This window comes from Uranotaenia lowii, chromosome 2 (genome assembly GCF_029784155.1).
Source record: "Uranotaenia lowii strain MFRU-FL chromosome 2, ASM2978415v1, whole genome shotgun sequence".
NCBI classification, from domain to species: domain Eukaryota; kingdom Metazoa; phylum Arthropoda; class Insecta; order Diptera; family Culicidae; genus Uranotaenia; species Uranotaenia lowii.
In genome coordinates, this window is record NC_073692.1 from 61,344,715 (window position 1) to 61,363,546 (window position 18,832).

An 18,832-nucleotide genomic window follows, 5' to 3' on the forward strand; every position below is an offset into this window, starting at 1 on the left:
TAGTTCTAGTTCTAGTTCTAGTTGAAGTTCAAGTTCAAGGTCTAATTCTAGTTCTAGTTCTAGTTCTTGTTCTAGTTCTAGTTCTAGTTCTAGTTCTAGTTCTAGTTCTAGTTCTAGTTCTAGTTCTAGTTCTAGTTCTAGTTCTAGTTCTAGTTCTAGTTCTAGTTCTAGTTCTAGTTCTTGTTCTAGTTCTAGTTCTAGTTCTAGTTCTAGTAGTAGTTCTAGTTCTAGTTCTAGTTGAAGTTCAAGTTCAAGGTCTAATTCTAGTTCTAGTTCTAGTTCCTGATCTTACTCTAATTTTAGCTCTAGATTTAATTCTAATTCTAGATCAAGTTCTACCTCTAGTTCTCTTTCAGTAATAACTTAAGTTCTAGTTCTAGTACAAGCTCTAGTTCTAGTTCTAGCTATAATTCTGGTTTTAGTTCTAGCTCTAGCTCTAGTTCTGGTATTAGTTCTTGATCTAGTTCTAGTTCTAGTTCAAGTTCTAGTTCTAGTTCTAGTTCTAGTTCTTGTTCTAGTTCTAGTTCTAGTTCTAGTTCTAGTTCTAGTTCTAGTTCTAGTTCTAGTTCTAGTTTTAATCCTAGTTCTAGTTCTAGTTCTAGTTTTAGTTCTAGTTCTGGTTCTAGCTCAAGTTCTAGTTTTAGTTCTAGTTCTAGTTCAAGTTCTAGCTCTATTTCTAGTTCTAGTTCTAGTTTAAGTTCAAGTTCTAATTCTAGTTCGAGTTCTAGATCTCGTTCTAGTCCAGCTCTTTTTTCGTGTTATTTTCAAATTTTTAAGCTCTATTTTCATAGGTATATTTCATGATTTCGTATTTCGGAAATATTTGAAAAATTTAAAGAAACTTCAAAATAGACATTTTTGGGGCAAGCACACAACAAAAAACCCCGAACAGGAACGTGCCCAGTTCGACGTGTTTCAATTTTCTCCTCCATCATTGCAACATCTACATGCTTTGTGCCCATCTAAGTTTTCAATATGTGTCAATTCATGCGTGGTTGTATGCCCTCACATGGGAACGACATGTTTCGAGCCGGAAAATACACAGTATAAAATAATGCCAAATTTGGTATACGTTAATCAAACAATGACACAAGTCATTGAGGTGAAAATTTTGGACAATAAGAATGAAATAGGTAAACACTTTTTCGAATCAATAAAATAAAATATGACAACTTTTTTTAAGAATCACAAATAAAATTAAAAAATTAAAGATTTTTACCAGTTAACGTCCTGTGGAGAAAATTTTATCAACGAGTTTTCCAACCCCCTACATACGTGTACATAATAACTTCTAATAGACAGGGTAAATATTTGACAGGAGCACACCATCAGCTAGGAGGGGTGAGAAATACGACCCCCCAGAGCTGGTCGTGCCGGTCTAGCTAGGCTAGAGTAGTAGCAAGTAATGTAGAAAGGGTTGATTTTTTACGTGCCTTTCCCCAGATTGTTTCTGTAACGACGTCGAAGCGGACGAAATTTGTCTGACTGCGGCTGCAGAGCGATGCTTCACGAGGAATCAAATTTCAATGAAGCAATTTTTTCGCTCGCCATTGTGAATTGTGCACACTTCACGGATCGTCGATACCTACGCGATGCAAACATGTGCTTGGAAAAAATCAAACAGACAGCGCCATTGAACAGACAGACAGTGAACCGTTGAAACCGACAAATGAACCCAATTGAAAGGAGTGTTTGCTTTTCCACTCCCGCCTTCGGCAACTTTGAAGCACATTTTGTGTAAATTTGTTAATATTTTTTGTTTGATAATCGTCAAGCTTTTCCAGCTTGAACTTTTTAGATATTTAGATTAAATAGTAAAATTACAAAAATGGAACCTTGTAGTAATGATTCCAGTGAATTTTACAGTGATTCTAGATGTCAGGAAACAGGAAGCCACATAAATCACTACCCAAGAGATTACGTCTCGTAAACCACCCAAACGCTAAATGTGATAAAATCGTTCGTCTAATTGACAGCTGAAACGTGTATGGCAATAACATCCATCAACTAGACAACAATTGCAGTTCATTGTGTGCAAACTGTCGAGAATGCAGAAATTCTAACTGAACCGATAAAATTTTCATTTCACATGCTAATCCAAGGTAGCTGTTCCATGCTACATGCTATGTCGGTACGCTATTTGCTTTTGGATGCAATTTAAAATAAAAAATCAACAATCTAGAGGCAACATTTGAAAACAAGGTTGTCGAGTTCTGAAATGTCGAAGAATATTTTAAAATCACAACTTCCTTGGTTAATAGGTATGAACCAGAGTTTAAAAATGTTGTAACTGAATTTTCAACTTGGAAAAATACAAACTATTCGTAGTGATTCTTGGGACATGATACCTTATGTTCCATTACAGCTGAAGATAGGTTTATTGCTCAGATTATGTTAGTACATATTCAAACCAGTAACTCTAGTAAATGTACCGAGCGAAGATTATCGCTCACTTGTTGACGATTGAAGGCGGTACATTCGTCAAAAACTATCTAGTACAAAATAAATAGTGTTCCTTATATACTAATATACTTCCTTTTCAAAGTAAAGCTCCTTTGAGTGACACTAATGGTCATTGAATTCATATACCTACCTACATTTCCGGTTTTACGAAAATTGTCCGGTTTTTCAAAAAAAACGGTTAGGTCCTAGAAAGTCAACTTTTGACTTAAAAATATTTATCTAGACCGACGTTTTTTTGGGATTTTTAAGTCAATTGGCATCAAAATTAAAATTTCAATTTTTCTTATTTCTTAATTTCTTTTGGTCCCCTCTTACGTGATTTTTCAAATCTTTGACCAGATTTCGACGTTTTTTGCATTTCTAAATCATTTGGCATCAAAATTAGCATTTCAAATTTCTCGATGTATTGGTCCGCCCTTAGGTGATTTCCAAGGGTTAAAAAAGCAAAGCAGCAAAGGGTAGTTTTTTGGGTCAATCTGCTTAATATATATGATTGGTGATTTTTTGTTTGTGTGGAAAAATGAATCCAACTGAAAAATTAAATTTTAAGGAACACAATAGACGAAAATTGATGTTGAAAAACGTCCGATAAATATTGGCCTTGTTTCTTGACCTTATACTACAGGAAAAGACAAAAATGACAAAAATGACAAAAATGACAAAAATGACAAAAATGACAAAAATGACAAAAATGACAAAAATGACAAAAATGACAAAAATGACAAAAATGACAAAAATGACAAAAATGACAAAAATGACAAAAATGACAAAAATGACAAAAATGACAAAAATGACAAAAATGACAAAAATGACAAAAATGACAAAAATGACAAAAGGACAAAAGGACAAAAATGACAAAAATGACAAAAATGACAAAAATGACAAAAATGACAAAAATGACAAAAATGACAAAAATGACAAAAATGACAAAAATGACAAAAATGACAAAAATGACAAAAATGACAAAAATGACAAAAATGACAAAAATGACAAAAATGACAAAAATGACAAAAATGACAAAAATGACAAAAATGACAAAAATGACAAAAATGATAAAAATGACAAAAATGACAAAAATGACAAAAATGACAAAAATGACAAAAATGACAAAAATGACAAAAATGACAAAAATGACAAAAATGACAAAAATGACAAAAATGACAAAAATGACAAAAATGACAAAAATGACAAAAATGACAAAAATGACAAAAATGACAAAAATGACAAAAATGACAAAAATGACAAAAATGACAAAAATGACAAAAATGACAAAAATGACAAAAATGACAAAAATGACAAAAATGACAAAAATGACAAAAATGACAAAAATGACAAAAATGACAAAAATGACAAAAATGACAAAAATGACAAAAATGACAAAAATGACAAAAATGACAAAAATGACAAAAATGACAAAAATGACAAAAATGACAAAAATGACAAAAATGACAAAAATCACAAAATTGACAAAAATCACAAAAATGACAAAAATGACAAAAATGACAAAAATGACAAAAATGACAAAAATGACAAAAATGACAAAAATGACAAAAATGACAAAAATGACAAAAATGACAAAAATGACAAAAATGACAAAAATGACAAAATTGTCAAAATTGACAAAATTGACAAAAATGACAAAAATGACAAAAATGACAAAAATGACAAAAATGACAAAAATGACAAAAATGACAAAAATGACAAAAATGACAAAAATGACAAAAATGACAAAAATGACAAAAATGACAAAAATGACAAAAATGACAAAAATGACAAAAATGACAAAAATGCCAAAAACGACAAAAATGACAAAAATGACAAAAATGACAAAAATGACAAAAATGACAAAAATCACAAAAATGACAAAAATCACAAAAATGACAAAAATGACAAAAATGACAAAAATCACAAAATTGACAAAAATCACAAAAATGACAAAAATGACAAAAATGACAAAAATGACAAAAATGACAAAAATGACAAAAATGACAAAAATGACAGAAATGACAAAAATGACAAAATTGACAAAAATGACAAAAATGACTCAGGTATGTGGGTTCGTTGACTGATTTTTCTTATGATATTTTTTGCTCAAAAAATGCTTAGTTAAAATGAAGCATTTAAAAATACTTGTAGCTACTTTTGATTATGCGCTCAAATCTTCTTCAACATTGTAAGTTTTTCGAATTGAATAATTCGTTTGAAAAATTGTCCCAAAATATTAAAAATGGTAAGAAACATTTGAAATGTCTTCATTTATAGTAATCAAATAGGAACTTACTTTCATCGATGGTTGAAGTCTTTTGATTTGCTCAATTATCTGATAGACTTACCTTATTTGATTTGAGCATAGAATAAGTTTTTTTTTCAAATCCGTCAATTTTTTTAAAAAAGTAAGTTTTTAGTAATTTAGCGTTTCCCGGGACTCAGGAGTCCCCGATTTTTTTTTTCATTCTCGAGAATTCCTGGTTGGAAAAGTCAATAATTTATTTCGAACACAAACACAAACAGAACCTCAATGAAATTTGATGTTTCTTTGAAGAGCTTCCTTAAACCTTACTCTAAGCGTATATATTTGAGGATATGATGGTTATCATCTTACAAATGCTAAAACCACCAACCCTCAGAAAATGTAGTATCTCTGCCGTGATCGGTAATCGATCTCATGACCGTTGGCTTAGAAGACTTGAAGGCAATCCTCTACGCCACGGGTTGCGGCTAGATATCAAAATATGAATAGGAAAGCGTAAAACTGAATGTATATCGTAAATTTGTCTTCGACAGGCTGGAGGTGTTGTCTAGCTAGAAGCAATTAAGCTGAGCCTCAAAAAATAAATTTTGCTAGTTCGAGAGCTCGTAAGCTGTATAGCTGGTGTCAAGGAAATACGACATCTGAGTTATGATGGATAACCAAACTTGAGAACAAATCAATTTCAAACATAATCCATCGGTGGAATCCTGTTATGTTCTTGCTAGTGGCAAGGTCCCTAGCTTATTATAGTATGTGTTTGCTGATTGTTTTGTAAAAATAAATCATGATTTGTCAGTACTCTGCTCCTGTGTAATCAAAAAAAAAACAATTTTCGTGGCATGAGCTTTTTTTTGCTGTTTTTTAAAGCCTAAATAAAAAGAGTACTCTCAATTGTTAACGTCGCAGCCAACGATCTCAACTATTTAATCGATTTCACTTTTGATTGAATCCCATGATAGTTCTGCAATGTTTTTGTCAGATTTTGCTAGCTTAAACTCTAGTTAAAACGTTTATGAATGAAACAAAATTAACCTAGTCTTATAAATTCCAAAACGGTAGATTCCGTTGCTCTCAGGTTTTTTTTTCAAAAGAGAATCATTGTGAAAAATGTAGTGAAAATTAAAGAAGGAAGTCGCAGCCACCTTCAATCAGGCGGATGCAACGTTTCACGATTTCTCTACGAAACGTGGAATCGATGTCGTCTTTACCATTGATGGTGTGATACAGTTTCAAATCATCGGCATAAGCGAGTTTTGGGCCATCGAGAAGCGACAGAACATCATTGAAATAGATGACGAAAATTATCCTAAATGGCCTAAATGGCTTCCTTGCGGCACTCCGGAAGAGCCAAGAAACTCTCTCGAGAAGGATTCTCCAGTATGAACGGACAACTTTATCATGATAGAAGGATCTTGTTTTCTCTGCGGGAGCAAATATCATGGCAACATCGAGTGAGATCACTAAGGCGGGGTGATGTGGGACAGGCTTAACAAGGGGAGCAGGAGCTAAATCGATTGTTGGATTTCTAAACCCTTCGTTGACAAAGCAGAGGTCGAGCAAGCGACCGTTTTCATTTTCGATTTTGTTGATTTGATGCAGAGTCGCTGTACTTAAGCTATCTAAGAAGATGTTGGAGGATGCCGAAAACGAAGAACGTACGGGGTCCGGAAGCAGAAAGCCACTTCGCGAAGAACACCATTTCAGACCGGGCTAGTTGAAATCACCAATAACGAGTATGTCATCTTCAGGAGAGCACATAGAGCTAACTTTGGTGAGGCAGCGCGAGAAAGATTCAGCTAACACCTGGTCTCCGGAACGATCGGGAGGCACGTACACTACGCACAAGTAAAGTTTCCGGTCACCGAGATCGATGCGGGCCCATAAAAGTTCCAAATCTTCCCAGGAGTTGTCTTCGATTAGCATAGATGAAAGTTCAGTTTTCACAGCAAGTAACACTCCACCTCCGGTTGACTTTCTGCTGTTTAATGAACTACGGTCGCATCGGAAGACTGCATAGTCCTGACTGATAATCTGACTGCAAAGCGTGCGGTCGTTCAGCCATGTTTCAGTGAAGGCGATGATGTCATAGCTGGAGCACGATGTAGCAAGCAGGTAATCGACAACACACGAATTTACGCCACCGACATTCTGATAGAGGAAACTGATGGAGTCAGACGATTCGGGTGTAAGACGGGAACGACCATCGCTGGAAAAACAGAATCCATCACGCGGAAAAGAACGGTCAATAACAGCATACTTGCCTGAAACTGCAGGCTGGAGAACCCCTTCGTCACAGACGAACTCAGGGCCGGGACGACTGTTGACGCAGGCAGGAAACAGCGCGACTGAGTCGAAGGGCTCAGTGGTCTCCGTAATTCCCAATTCGTTGCGCCCCGGAGCTGAAAACCCAGTAGAGATCGTAGCAGGAGCGTCGTACGGATGATTTTGCGAGATGGATCTGTGGTAAAGCGGAAACTGGGAACGCAAGCAAGATGGTTTGGTCGTAATGGGGTACTTGCCTGTAACAGTGATCTGGAGAACCCCCTCGCCTCCAACGAACTCAGTGCCAGGACGACTGATGACGCTGGCTGGAAACAGCACGACTTAGTCGAAGGGCTCCGGGGTCTCCAAAAAGCTCAAATCGATGCGTCCTGGTGTTGAAGCCCATGAAGAAACCCGATAGTGTTGCTGGCCATTGTAGAATCTGTGATTGATTGAAATTTCATCATACAGGGAAATGAGAATATGAATATGAGTATGAGTTCTTGCCTGGAAAAGTAGGCTGGAGGACCTCATTGCCACTATCGAACTCAGGGCTGGGACGGCTGAAGACGCTGACTGAAAACTGCGCGACTAAGTCGAGGGGCTTTGAGGCCTCCCAAGTGCCAAGATCGATGCATCCCAGTGATGAAACCCAATCAGCGCTGGTTATTCCTCCAATATTTGAAGAAACGTCGTAAAACAATTCGGCGAGGTTTGAGATCTCGTCATCATCGTTGGCTAAAAAGGAGGCCTCGTGGATCCCATCATCCTCAAAGATACTGGGAGAGCCTACATCAGGGCCGCTGGTGCGGTTGTGGATCGACCAGGGTCAGATACGGTCGGGGTAGTAGCTTCCATAGGTTGAAAACGTTGAACCATTGGGGCAGGAGTCAAAGGCTGCCGGTTGTAGTTTTTTGGCTGATCCATAAATTCCTGAAAGAGCAAAATTGTTGATATTGTTGAGCAAAGATGTTAATTTCGTTGGATTCGTTCCAAAAATTTATGAAAACCTGTCGATTTGATACGAAAGAACATCTAAATATTTATCATGAAAACAATTGTTTAAAATTGGAGGGCTTTGCATTGATTTTTTTATTCACCATGACTTTATATTTAAAAACAAGTATTATAAATTCCGGGACAATCATTATTTTTAACCGGGAAAAAACCGGGGGAAAACCGGGAAAAAACTTTGGAATTTCAAAACGAAAAATCACTAGCAACCCTGGAGTTTTGATCACAGGACTTTAAAACTTGAAGGATGTAAACAATGCACTATGAACTAAATCCACCCAAAATTTTCATTAAATTCTACCCGGCGGTTAAAGAGTTCGAGCAATTTTAAAGTGTGGCAATTTCATCGGGGACACTCTTTAAATTTTGTTTAACGCTTATTCATAATTTGATATCTAGCCGCATCATGTGGCGTAGAGGATAGCCTTCAAGTCTTCTAAGTCAACGGTCATGAGATCTAATCCCGGTCACGGCATACATAATACACTTTCTGAGGATTGGTTTCTTTTAGCATTTGTAAGATGATAACCATCATATCCTCGAAGATATACGTTTAGAGTAAGGTAAAAGGAAGCTCAAGTTTCATTGAGGTTCTGTATGCGTTTGTGTTCGAAATAAATCATTTAAGCCTTGACCCTCAACCGTAGTTGTCGATCATGTGCTTCACTTCTCAACTTGATTTGATTTTTGTGGACATTCTTGACGGTGTTTTTGTTCATTTTTACAACTCACGCATAGTAGTTTGCTTTTTGTGTACCCGCTTAACCCATAAAACGCCTCCTGTCCCTACAGCAATGGCTCGAGTATTCGAGCTCATGTGGTAGAGAACTGCACGGTGATCGTTGTAGATCGGAGTAGAAAATATGAGGTCTAACATGGATTCACATCCCTGTCAGAGGTTCTGGTTGTGCCAACATTTGTCAGCCAAACTTATCAAAGTTTCTTGAAGACTTCATCCTCGGAGTTCCCAAGCCCGTTACCCCACTCTTCGCCCATCGCGTTGAAGCCCCGGCAAGTTGACTAACTTAGATTTTGGATAACCCTAAAATGCTCCAGTTTTGGGTTCTTCAAAGAGAATTATTATGGAAGCTCATGTCCATCGATGGCTTTCAGAATGAAAAAGTAAATTTAAACGTTCGAGTATTTTTCGTGGTTTTATGGAAGACTCTCCCTGCCGTGAATTTATAGCATAGCTATAAGGCCACACTGTTGGAATTAAAATTTTGAGGCATTATTTTTTATATTATCCTAATATTCCAATCGAGTTACCCGGAAAACATGCAAAATGCCAAACCAGCATGAGCAGTACAAACAGCAACAGTTGCTTGGATGATCCCCTTTGTCGGAAAATCAGTGACCATATCGTTTCGAAGAACCGTCAGTTGCGCCGACTTTCACAGCTGCTGCTGGTGGACACCGAATATCTGCGCTTCTCGGAGATCGCCTTGGAATCGGAGTGGTTCCTGGACGAACATTGCTGCCGGTTTGTGGGCCCCTCGCTACCAACGGATATTGGGCTGAGCTACCTGAAGATTTATATCGGAAAGTTGCGGTTGCTGCAGCTAACCGGAAGGTTTTGTCTGAGGAGGATCTACCAGTTTGCACGGGTTTGTGCCGAATGTGAGGACGAACAGTTTGTGCAGGTGCTGACGGAACGAGTTTCCAGGTTTGATTTTTATGGTTTTGATTTGGTTGATTTTGTTATTGGGGATTCTAAATTTTCAGTACGACAGAAGCGTTTTGCAAAAACTACAGCACATTTGTTAAGGAAACACAGGAGTTGATCTTTCAGCTTCCGGAAATTTACCTAATTGGAGAATTTGAAAACCAACTGGTGCAGACCGAGTTTCTGTATTCAGTAGTAGTTAAAAATCAATCAAATCTATCGGACTCGAATCCTTTGAAGCTTCAGCGGAGCTTCGTGATTCAAAAGCTAGATTTACTCAAAAGGAACATCTTAACAGAATATCGGCAAACGATTACCCAATATCTTGAGCTCGTAAACGAAATGGAACCGATTGAACCGGGTGCTTCGCTGGAATCCGTAAGGACGCGGCTGGCGGATGAGATCAACAGATCCCGAACCGATTTGGTTATTGCGGATACGGAACTGGTCGAGTTGAGGAAAGAACTTTTTTCTTCGACTGTAATTAGTTTGCGGGAACAGCGAGATGTTATCGTTGACCATCTGGAGGCTAAGGAGCTGGATTTGGAGCAGCGGATTCAGTCGATTGAAGCTTTGCAGACCGATATCGAGAGTTTGGAAGATCAGGTCTCAAAGCTGATAGCGGAACGAGAAAGGGTACAGGGTGAGCTGCGACGCAAGAGAGACACCCTGCGGCAAGGCATCCGAGAAGTGGTTCGCCTGGAAAAGTTGATCCAGAAAATTGAAATGGAGATATCGGAGAGAACGGAGGTGTTCCAGGAGAAATTGGAGGAGCTGGAAAGGAAACGCTTAAATATTTTGAATGATCCAAATTTGACGGAAGAAGAGCGCCAACGATTGTTGGCTCAGATGGAGAATGAAGTTAGGCAGTTGGTAAAAGACTACCAGGCTGATCAAACTATGCTTAAAGACAAAACTATCGATTTGCGAGCGCTGTCTATGAGTATAGCTGAAGACATGGAAGCTTTGAAAGGAGAACTGGAAAAGAAGCATCTTGATGAGTTGAGGGAATTGGAGGAACGCAAGAAGAACGCTACTCCATCTGAACTGGAACTGATCAATGCTAGGATAGCTGAACTGCAGCAGGAATTCGAGGAAAATATGGACATGCTGCAGAGAGCTCAGGCAAGAGTAAAATATTACGAGGATGAATTCGGAAGGTATTATATCAACGAGAAAGGCCAAAAGGTTTATCAACGTGATTCGGCTGCTTCCGAGTACATTCTTAATGCGGACGGCCAGTGGGAGAAAGTTAGAGAAGCCCTTGATTTGAAGACGGACGAAAAAGGATTATATTACATAGATAAATTTGGTAGAAAAATTTACTCAAAAAAGTTTTTTGAAGACGAATATGGTAAATACTACGTTGACGCTGATGGAAAGCGTGTTTACTTGGAACAATCCAGCATGGGAGATCTGGCTCAAAGCTCAGAGGCTACCAAAGGGAGTTTGAAAACTTTTCCATCTTTTAGCGAGTCATCGATGACCAGAACGGATCTCACCCCATCGGAAATGGCTTTTTCCGAGAAGATGAAGGAGCAGCGTGCATCAGACGTCAAGTATGTCCAGGACGCCATTGGACCGGCACTCACAAAAGCTCTGGCCCTGGCTTTCCTGCAGCAACCGGAAGATCCGATTGAATTCATCGCTAAATATCTGGAAAAATATCACCAGAAGCAGGAGGAAGAGTCTGCTCGGGCCGAACTTCTTTCCAAGGTATGCTCGCTGAAAGAGGAAATGGCCGAGAAGATTAATAAGGTGAAATTTTGATTCTCCCCCTCTAAAATCACGGCTCCAATTTGATTAACGTCTTTCATTAATCTCTTCCAGCCGGATGACGACGAGTGCAGCTCCTTTTAAACATCGCTCTGAAGAAAAAGAAAAACCTTAAACGCCTAAACTTCTCAAGCGTGCTTTATTTTAAAGAAGGAGTAAAAAAACTTTAAATCCTAACATAATCCGCTCTTGATGAGATTGTTTCAAAACAGCAGATAATCAACTTCTTGCAAACTTTTTTTTGTGAGTCCGCTACCCATCATCAACCGTTTTCCGGCGAATCACTGGTCGGGATCTTACTATCATTCAACAGGCCCCAGTTATTTGTCTGGCTCGGTTCGAAGAGAGCCATATTTTAGTAAGGGTCTAGCGACTTTTGGCATCTCCTTCTCCGTTTGTTGAGCAGATGTGCCGGTTAGGCGAAGGACTAGAAAATGGAGAAAAAAGTTTTACTAGCCCTTATTTAAGGGTAAAGCTTTGGGGATTCGATTTGAAATCGGTCGGAAAGTTGTGAAGTTTAATACATTTCGGGTGTTGTGATTGACAGCATTTTTATTTATTTCTGCTGCATTGGATTTCGAAATGTTGAATTTTTTGTAAAATCTCACTGGTGGAGGGTAAAAAAATGCAACAAAAGTGGTAGGAAGCATTTTCTTTACATGGCGACCGTCATAAAATGAGCTTCATGAGATTTAATTTGGTTCCGCATCGCACATTTTCGATTGTCTACCACTAATTTTTGTCGATATTTGAATTAGACGCTCTAAAGATTACTATTTCATTCCATGGCGACCAAATTTTACTAGATGGGTTTCAATAATTGTATTTTATGACAGCAATTCTAGATCAAAACCTTAGGTATCACTTTTCTGTTAACTTTGGAAAACTTCCCCAGAGTCGACAATATGTTAGCACCTTGCTAATGAGCGGGCAACCGACCATCATCTGGTTAGCTAAATGGTTGACGTACTGCTATTACGCTTTCCGATCACACATCAAGCCGATGTCATTCATTATCTTTATTTCCATGTTAAGTCGTGCATCTTGTTCAACCTTCCGTTTTTTGCTGACGATGTTTCTCCGGAAAAAACACCCTCCTCATCAAGACAGACGTTTGGGCGGTCAGTCGGTCGATTTCTTGAAGAATTGGGCATCGTTTCCGGCCGAGGGGAAAAAATTATCTTTCTTCTACCACGGGACACCATTAATCACGGCCACTGGCTTGTGTTACAGTTGACTAAACATTTGTCGTTCCTTCAATTTTTCCAAGTACAAAAACATCACTGTGCGTGGTTTTTTTTTTCTAAATTCTAACAATTTTCAAAGAGTTTTTATTTTGTAAATTTATTCAAATTTTCTTCCCAAAATTAAAAAAAAATAGAAAAAACCCTTGCCCAAGTCAAATAATCAATCAAAAGGAAAGCTGACGCAAATTGGAAAACATCGAAGCTCATTAACGGGGGAGATTACCTGTAATAACTTTCACAGGTAATTTACACGAAATGGGAGACCAAAAAATATCGAAACCAAAAAAAAAAGTGAGGTAAAAAACGACACAGATACAAATGTAATGGATTCTGCTGACGAAAGAACGAGGTAATGATGCTGGGAAAAATGTTTTTTGGGTCCTACCCGCGGCTAAGTAGGTACCTAATTCTTTTTTCGCACCTTTTATCGGTCGAAGGTTTTTCCTCGTTCTTCAAAGTGTGGAAAAATTCTCTTCTGGGAGGGTTGGGAGTATTTTTTTTTGCCAGAATCAAATTGCAATTACCAGAAGTGCCATTTTTCGGTGTAACTCCTAGGAGCTTCGCAGTGTGGTTTTGCTGCCGCGCCACGGTGGTGATTCAATTATGAAAGGTATTTAAATTAACCGGTACCCACCTACGCAGGCTGGATACGATGAAAAGAAGATTATGGTTGTGGAAAAGCGTGTCGAAGGTATTCCATTTTTTGAATTTAGGATCTGTCAGCTGTATGTTTAATTTGAATTCATCCAGCACCGACATTTACAGTCAAATTATGCTACCTTTAAGAAAATTTGAAAATTTCAAAGGAATTGTTCAATTTCGAAGGGTCTGAAGGCTTTGAAGGTCGAGAATTCATCATAGCAAAGAAAAAAATCAACCCTTAAATAATCAGTTTTTTAAGGAATGCTACTTTTAAATGGCCAAGTAGTTAGCGTGGTGACACGGTAATTGCATGGACCACCTGCGATATGATTTCGATTCCCATCTCGACAATGGGTGTTAAATATTAATCTTAAGTTGTTGATTGAAAAATGATTCAAAAATTATTAAAGCTAACAGAAAAATGATTGATAAATGGTTAAACAATGATTCAAAAATAATTCCAAAGTTATTTAAAAATGATTCCAAAATTATACAAAAATGATTCCAAAATGATTCAAAAATGATTAAAAAATAATTTTGTTGCGATATCAAACTACACGCAATACTTTTTGTATTGAAAACTGATGATATAATCATATTTATTCTCGTCAAGTCATATAAAAAGGTCAGGTTACAATAGTGATTGATATATTGGATTATCCATCCGTCATATTGGCAACACATCCCTAATGATATCCTGTCTGTTCAACTGGCAACAATTCCAGTGAACACTACGAACTTTGTCGATTCTAGAACAATTGGGCTTGGGCCTGCTAAAAAGCAGCAATGCAGTTCCAGATCCCTTTGACTTCAGAAACCGACGTTTTATGATGCTTTGGTGAGCCCGTTCTTTATTTATTTTTTTTTTAAATTCTCAAGGGTTTTGTTATTTCTGTAAATTCATTTTGTCTGTATTGTATTAAAAGTTGTTCACTTATCAAAGAAAGAGACCCATAAACTTAAGCTAGAGATCAAATGATTCATGTGAAACAACATACTATTGAACATATGATCAGTTTAGAGAAAATTATTCCCATTTGATGAGCATTTTAACTAGATCAACGAACTTTTAGGTTATATAATTCAACATAACTTAGCTTATTTACATACATACTTTACTTGTCTAATCAACTTTTTATTTGAACTAGATTTTGGATTTCATCTCCCAGTTATATAGCAATATTTCAGTGAACTTTTAAGCTATTGCACCTTTTCCTCGGAATAATAAATGTTTTTGAACGGTTTTTTTAATGCTTCCCATCTTAAAATAAATATATATTTTCATTTCTTTATCGTTTTATGAAAACTATTTTCCATTTTCAGTTAGGGAAGCGAAAAGCAAATCAATTCCAAATAGAAGTCATAAAGTTTTAATAATTGAATAAAGAATAAATAGTTAATAGTCAGATTAGTAAACCTTTCATATTTTATTTTTTACAAAAAATACAATTCAATTCGATGTAAAGCTGCGGCTCTATAGTTAACTGCGCTAATGTTATATATATTTTTGAATAAAATATTAATAAGATCATGCTGAAGTGATAATTAAGTCTTATGAACTGGCACATGGATTGTCATAGGTTCAGAAAAGATGTTTAAAATTACATCCGCTGTAGGAACAAGCGGAAAGGACCAAATGGAAAAATAGCATTTTTAGAAGACTAATTTTACAATTTCTTTACTTTTTACTGTTTTTGAAACATCAGCATAGAAATCAAGAATAAGTTTACCATTAAATGTAAATGCAAAGATTAACTGTTGTTTAAAACAACAGAATAAAATTATCATCAGATTATTTATTTCCAAACGTTTGTGAATTTTTAAATCAATCGAACACAAACACAGGAAAACCAAAGTTTATCATTTACGAAAAAGTAGTTTTTGGACAGACTCTGTTTTGCTATCAAACAACGTATAATATTTTAAATTTGAAGCACTCATAATAACTTTTTTCTCTCTATGAAAATTGACTAGTTGAAATTTCCAGAATTTTATTAGAATTAATCAACCATTTCGATTCAATCATCGATGGAAAAAATATATTTAAAAAATTAAAGCTAAAGTAAAATATAAAAATTTTGCTTTTCACGTCTGATTCTTGCGAATCTTAATTCAATATTTGAGTTCGAAATTTGAATATCTAAAATGCTGTTATTTGAAAATAAACGAATCAAAACACCGAGAGAATATGCTCCCTGCAGATTTTTCTTCGTGAAGATTACATGTTTCTTTATCAGCAAACATTCTGCATTTAAATTCAATTCCAAAGAAAAAATCCTGATTTTTTCATGAATAGAAATCAGTTTTATTTTTCATTGAACCAACTTCCAAATAAAATCAAGTTTTGCTTTATATTTGTGATCTTCGGCTGAAATTTTAAAATACAGTTAGCAATCAACGTTATAAAACTCAATTTACCCTCTAATTCGGAAATTGAATTTTTAATATTATTTCTGAATGCAAATTTTGAACCTGCATTCAAAAATTGAATTTTGAATCTGTTTCCGAATTTCAATATGCTTTCTTAATCTTAATTCAAATTCAAAATAAAAAAAAAAGAACCAAGATGCGAAATATATTCTCGAGCCCTCAAGCATGAATCTATAATTATAGATTGTTTTTTTAATCGGACTTGCGAATCTGAATTTTAATATAAGTTTCGAATGAAGATCTGGTTCCAAGTTTTCAGTTGTGGATGGCCATTTTAAAGCTTGGCTATACCTGAACTAAGTTCAAGATTCTTTTAATCTTAATACAAAACAAATACTCAGGACAGTTTCTTATATTTTTTTCCAAATTCTGAAAATAAACCTTTTAATTTTGAAAATGCATATGCATTGTGACATTCATAGTTCAAATTTTGTATGAACCAAGATTTCCAAACTTTATCTTTCTTTCAAAAGTTTTCAATAATTATTCAAATTTCAAATCAAAAATCTTAAACTCGCTACAGAAAACAAAATATAAAAACAGAAATACAATTATGATTTTGACAGTTTGGAACCAAAATTGCTGGAATGAATTGATTCTCATTTAAAATTTAATATAAAGAACTGAGTTTTAATCAACAAGTAAGAAAATTTTAAATATGTGTTGCAGAATTTTGAACCTGGGATTAGTGTGGGTTGACTTTACTTGAATTAGAACTGATGCTAAAGTTTCAAGTCAAGTTTGTTACTTGAATAACCTTACTCAACTATCAAAATTTTATTGAGAACCAAAAACTGAGTGTTGAGTAAAAAACTTCGCTTGCTTTTTTGAACCCTTATGGGACAGGGTTTTACCTCCAAAACGCCACCCGTTCTTACGGCCATTAGCATATCCAATTTACCGCTTCATCCGGGACTTGCTCAGATTTTCAAAGAAAAATTTGATGATGCCAGGCCCGGTCTGGTTGCCGTATATCGAGGAAAAAGACCCGGGTTTTCCAGGATTATTCACATTTTTTTTTATGAAATTCCAAATTTTCCACTAATTATACATAATAAATTCGCATGCATTTTTTGAAATTGTTTAATAAGATTTGAACGAATCGTATGTGCCTAGGTAAAGAAAATCATTTTTCGTGTGTTTATTTTTCAGCTTTTTTCTTGGCTTTTTCGAAAAATACGTTGATTTTAGCTGGATTTATCCGGATATTAACCGGTTTTGAGTTTTAAATTTAGAAACCCAATGCCCGGATTTGCCCGGCCTGGATACTTACAGATCAGTTATGGACAGCCTGTTCAATAAATAACGGATTAAAAAAAAAGTGAATTGATATCTACATGAAATTGAAATACAAAATTCCAAAACTAAGAATTGAAAATTACAAATTAAAGTTTGACATCTTTTCAAACTCGAATCATCATTGAGAATAAATAGTAATAACAATTCTGAAAAACTATTGGAAAAATTCACCACAGGCTAAATATTTGTTTCCAATAACTAAATTTACATTTTAGCCCTGAAGCAGTTTTTTTTAAATAATTTAATAGTATGTATTGAAATGAAAAATGTAAACCTTTGAGTCTTTGAACATAAATATTCAAAATTTAATGCGTGCAGCCAATATGCACAAGAAGCACACACATTTTGAACAAATTTGCAGTGACGGATTTTTTTTTCATTTGCGATTGAGTGTTAATCATCGTTTAATTATTTTTTTTTTCGATAAAAACTGATTTTTGCCAGTTCAAATGTACTGTTTTTTAATGATTTGTCACGGTGTTTACATGCAGGCTACATAATTTCATTTTTAGAGATTTATACTGGTCAAACAACATTTTACTCCAACAATCTAAGCTTTAACAAGCATTAATGAATAATAAACAATGTATCAAATTGTATTATTCATCGAATTGAACGCACGATACTAAAGAATCACATGTGACATGAAATTTGATTTTTGAATTTTCCAGATGCATAAAATTTTGAAGACTCGTTCGCTTGATGTCATGAATTTTTGAAATTCTACCAGTTGTCAGGAGCATAATTTAGATTAAAATTTTCAACCAAATAAATTTTAGTTTATTTTTACATCATACTTCAAGATTTTGGAAAGGATTTACTAAATCTGGTGAGTGTCTTTAAAAAGCTTTTCAATATAAAAAAAATTCTCTCTACTTCGTTATTTTAAAAGCTTGTCTTTGCCGAAGAAATTATAAACATTCTGCTTTTGTAAATAAGTTCAAACCCTTCGCATTATCATCATGCAAAGTTTTCATATAAGCTTTATATGCACTTAAAACTTTCTTGACTCGATTTTGCCAACGTAATAAAATTAATGTCCATTCAAACCATGTAAGTAGAGTTGACGATCCAGAAGAGAATCCATGTTCTCAAAGTTAATCAGAAACAGAATAAAAATAAAAATACAAGAATTAGAAAAAAAACTCTAACGCATTTGAAGTTATTTTCACAAAACTAATGTTCATTGATCGTTCATTTATTTTGATTTTTTTAATTTAAAAAGAAAAACAATAAATCTTTAATGTGGCTCTTTCAAACCTCAAAATTTTGAAAATTTAAGGTTTTTGGCTCTTCCGACTCAAAAGGTTGCCGACCACTGGTCTAGTTCAATTAGTTTTTAGGTATCACAACAAACACAGTGTCCTTAGAACAACGCCTTTAAATTCAAAACTTTGGAATACAAATTTAAATGATTCATTGACAGGGTAGCGATCGAAGAATTAATAACACTATTATAACATATGCAAGGGTTTTCTTGAATTTATATTCTTAAAAGCTTAGCAAGAAGTTGAATTTTTGATAGTATGACAGTGTTCAGAATGCGAATAACTTAGCACACGGACAATCAAGGAACAAAACATGTTTTATGATGTAAGGTTGATTAAAAGTAAATTACAATCGCATTAGTTATTATTTTTAAAGTTCAGAAGTTTTCACGATTAAATTTCTTAGAAAAATGTATCGGAAATCATTGGATTACCGAACAAATGTGGTAATAATTTAGGGTTTTTGCAGTTAAAAAATGTTCATCAAATCATAATGTCAATAACAGAATTGTGA

The 18,832-nt window shown here is 35.3% G+C and overlaps 2 protein-coding genes across 2 annotated transcripts in view; both read left to right on the top strand.

Annotated features, from left to right (window-relative positions):
* Positions 1 to 18,832, top strand: part of LOC129745398 (CD63 antigen-like) — a 258,562-nt gene that overhangs the window by 104,018 nt on the left and 135,712 nt on the right. The window lies entirely within an intron of this gene.
* Positions 9,289 to 11,588, top strand: LOC129741456 (myosin-11-like). The gene is made up of 3 exons (XM_055733192.1): positions 9,289 to 9,656; positions 9,716 to 11,414; positions 11,487 to 11,588. Exons 1-3 carry the CDS (start codon positions 9,289 to 9,291, stop codon positions 11,514 to 11,516), a joined length of 2,097 nt encoding a protein of 698 aa, XP_055589167.1. The 3' UTR covers positions 11,517 to 11,588.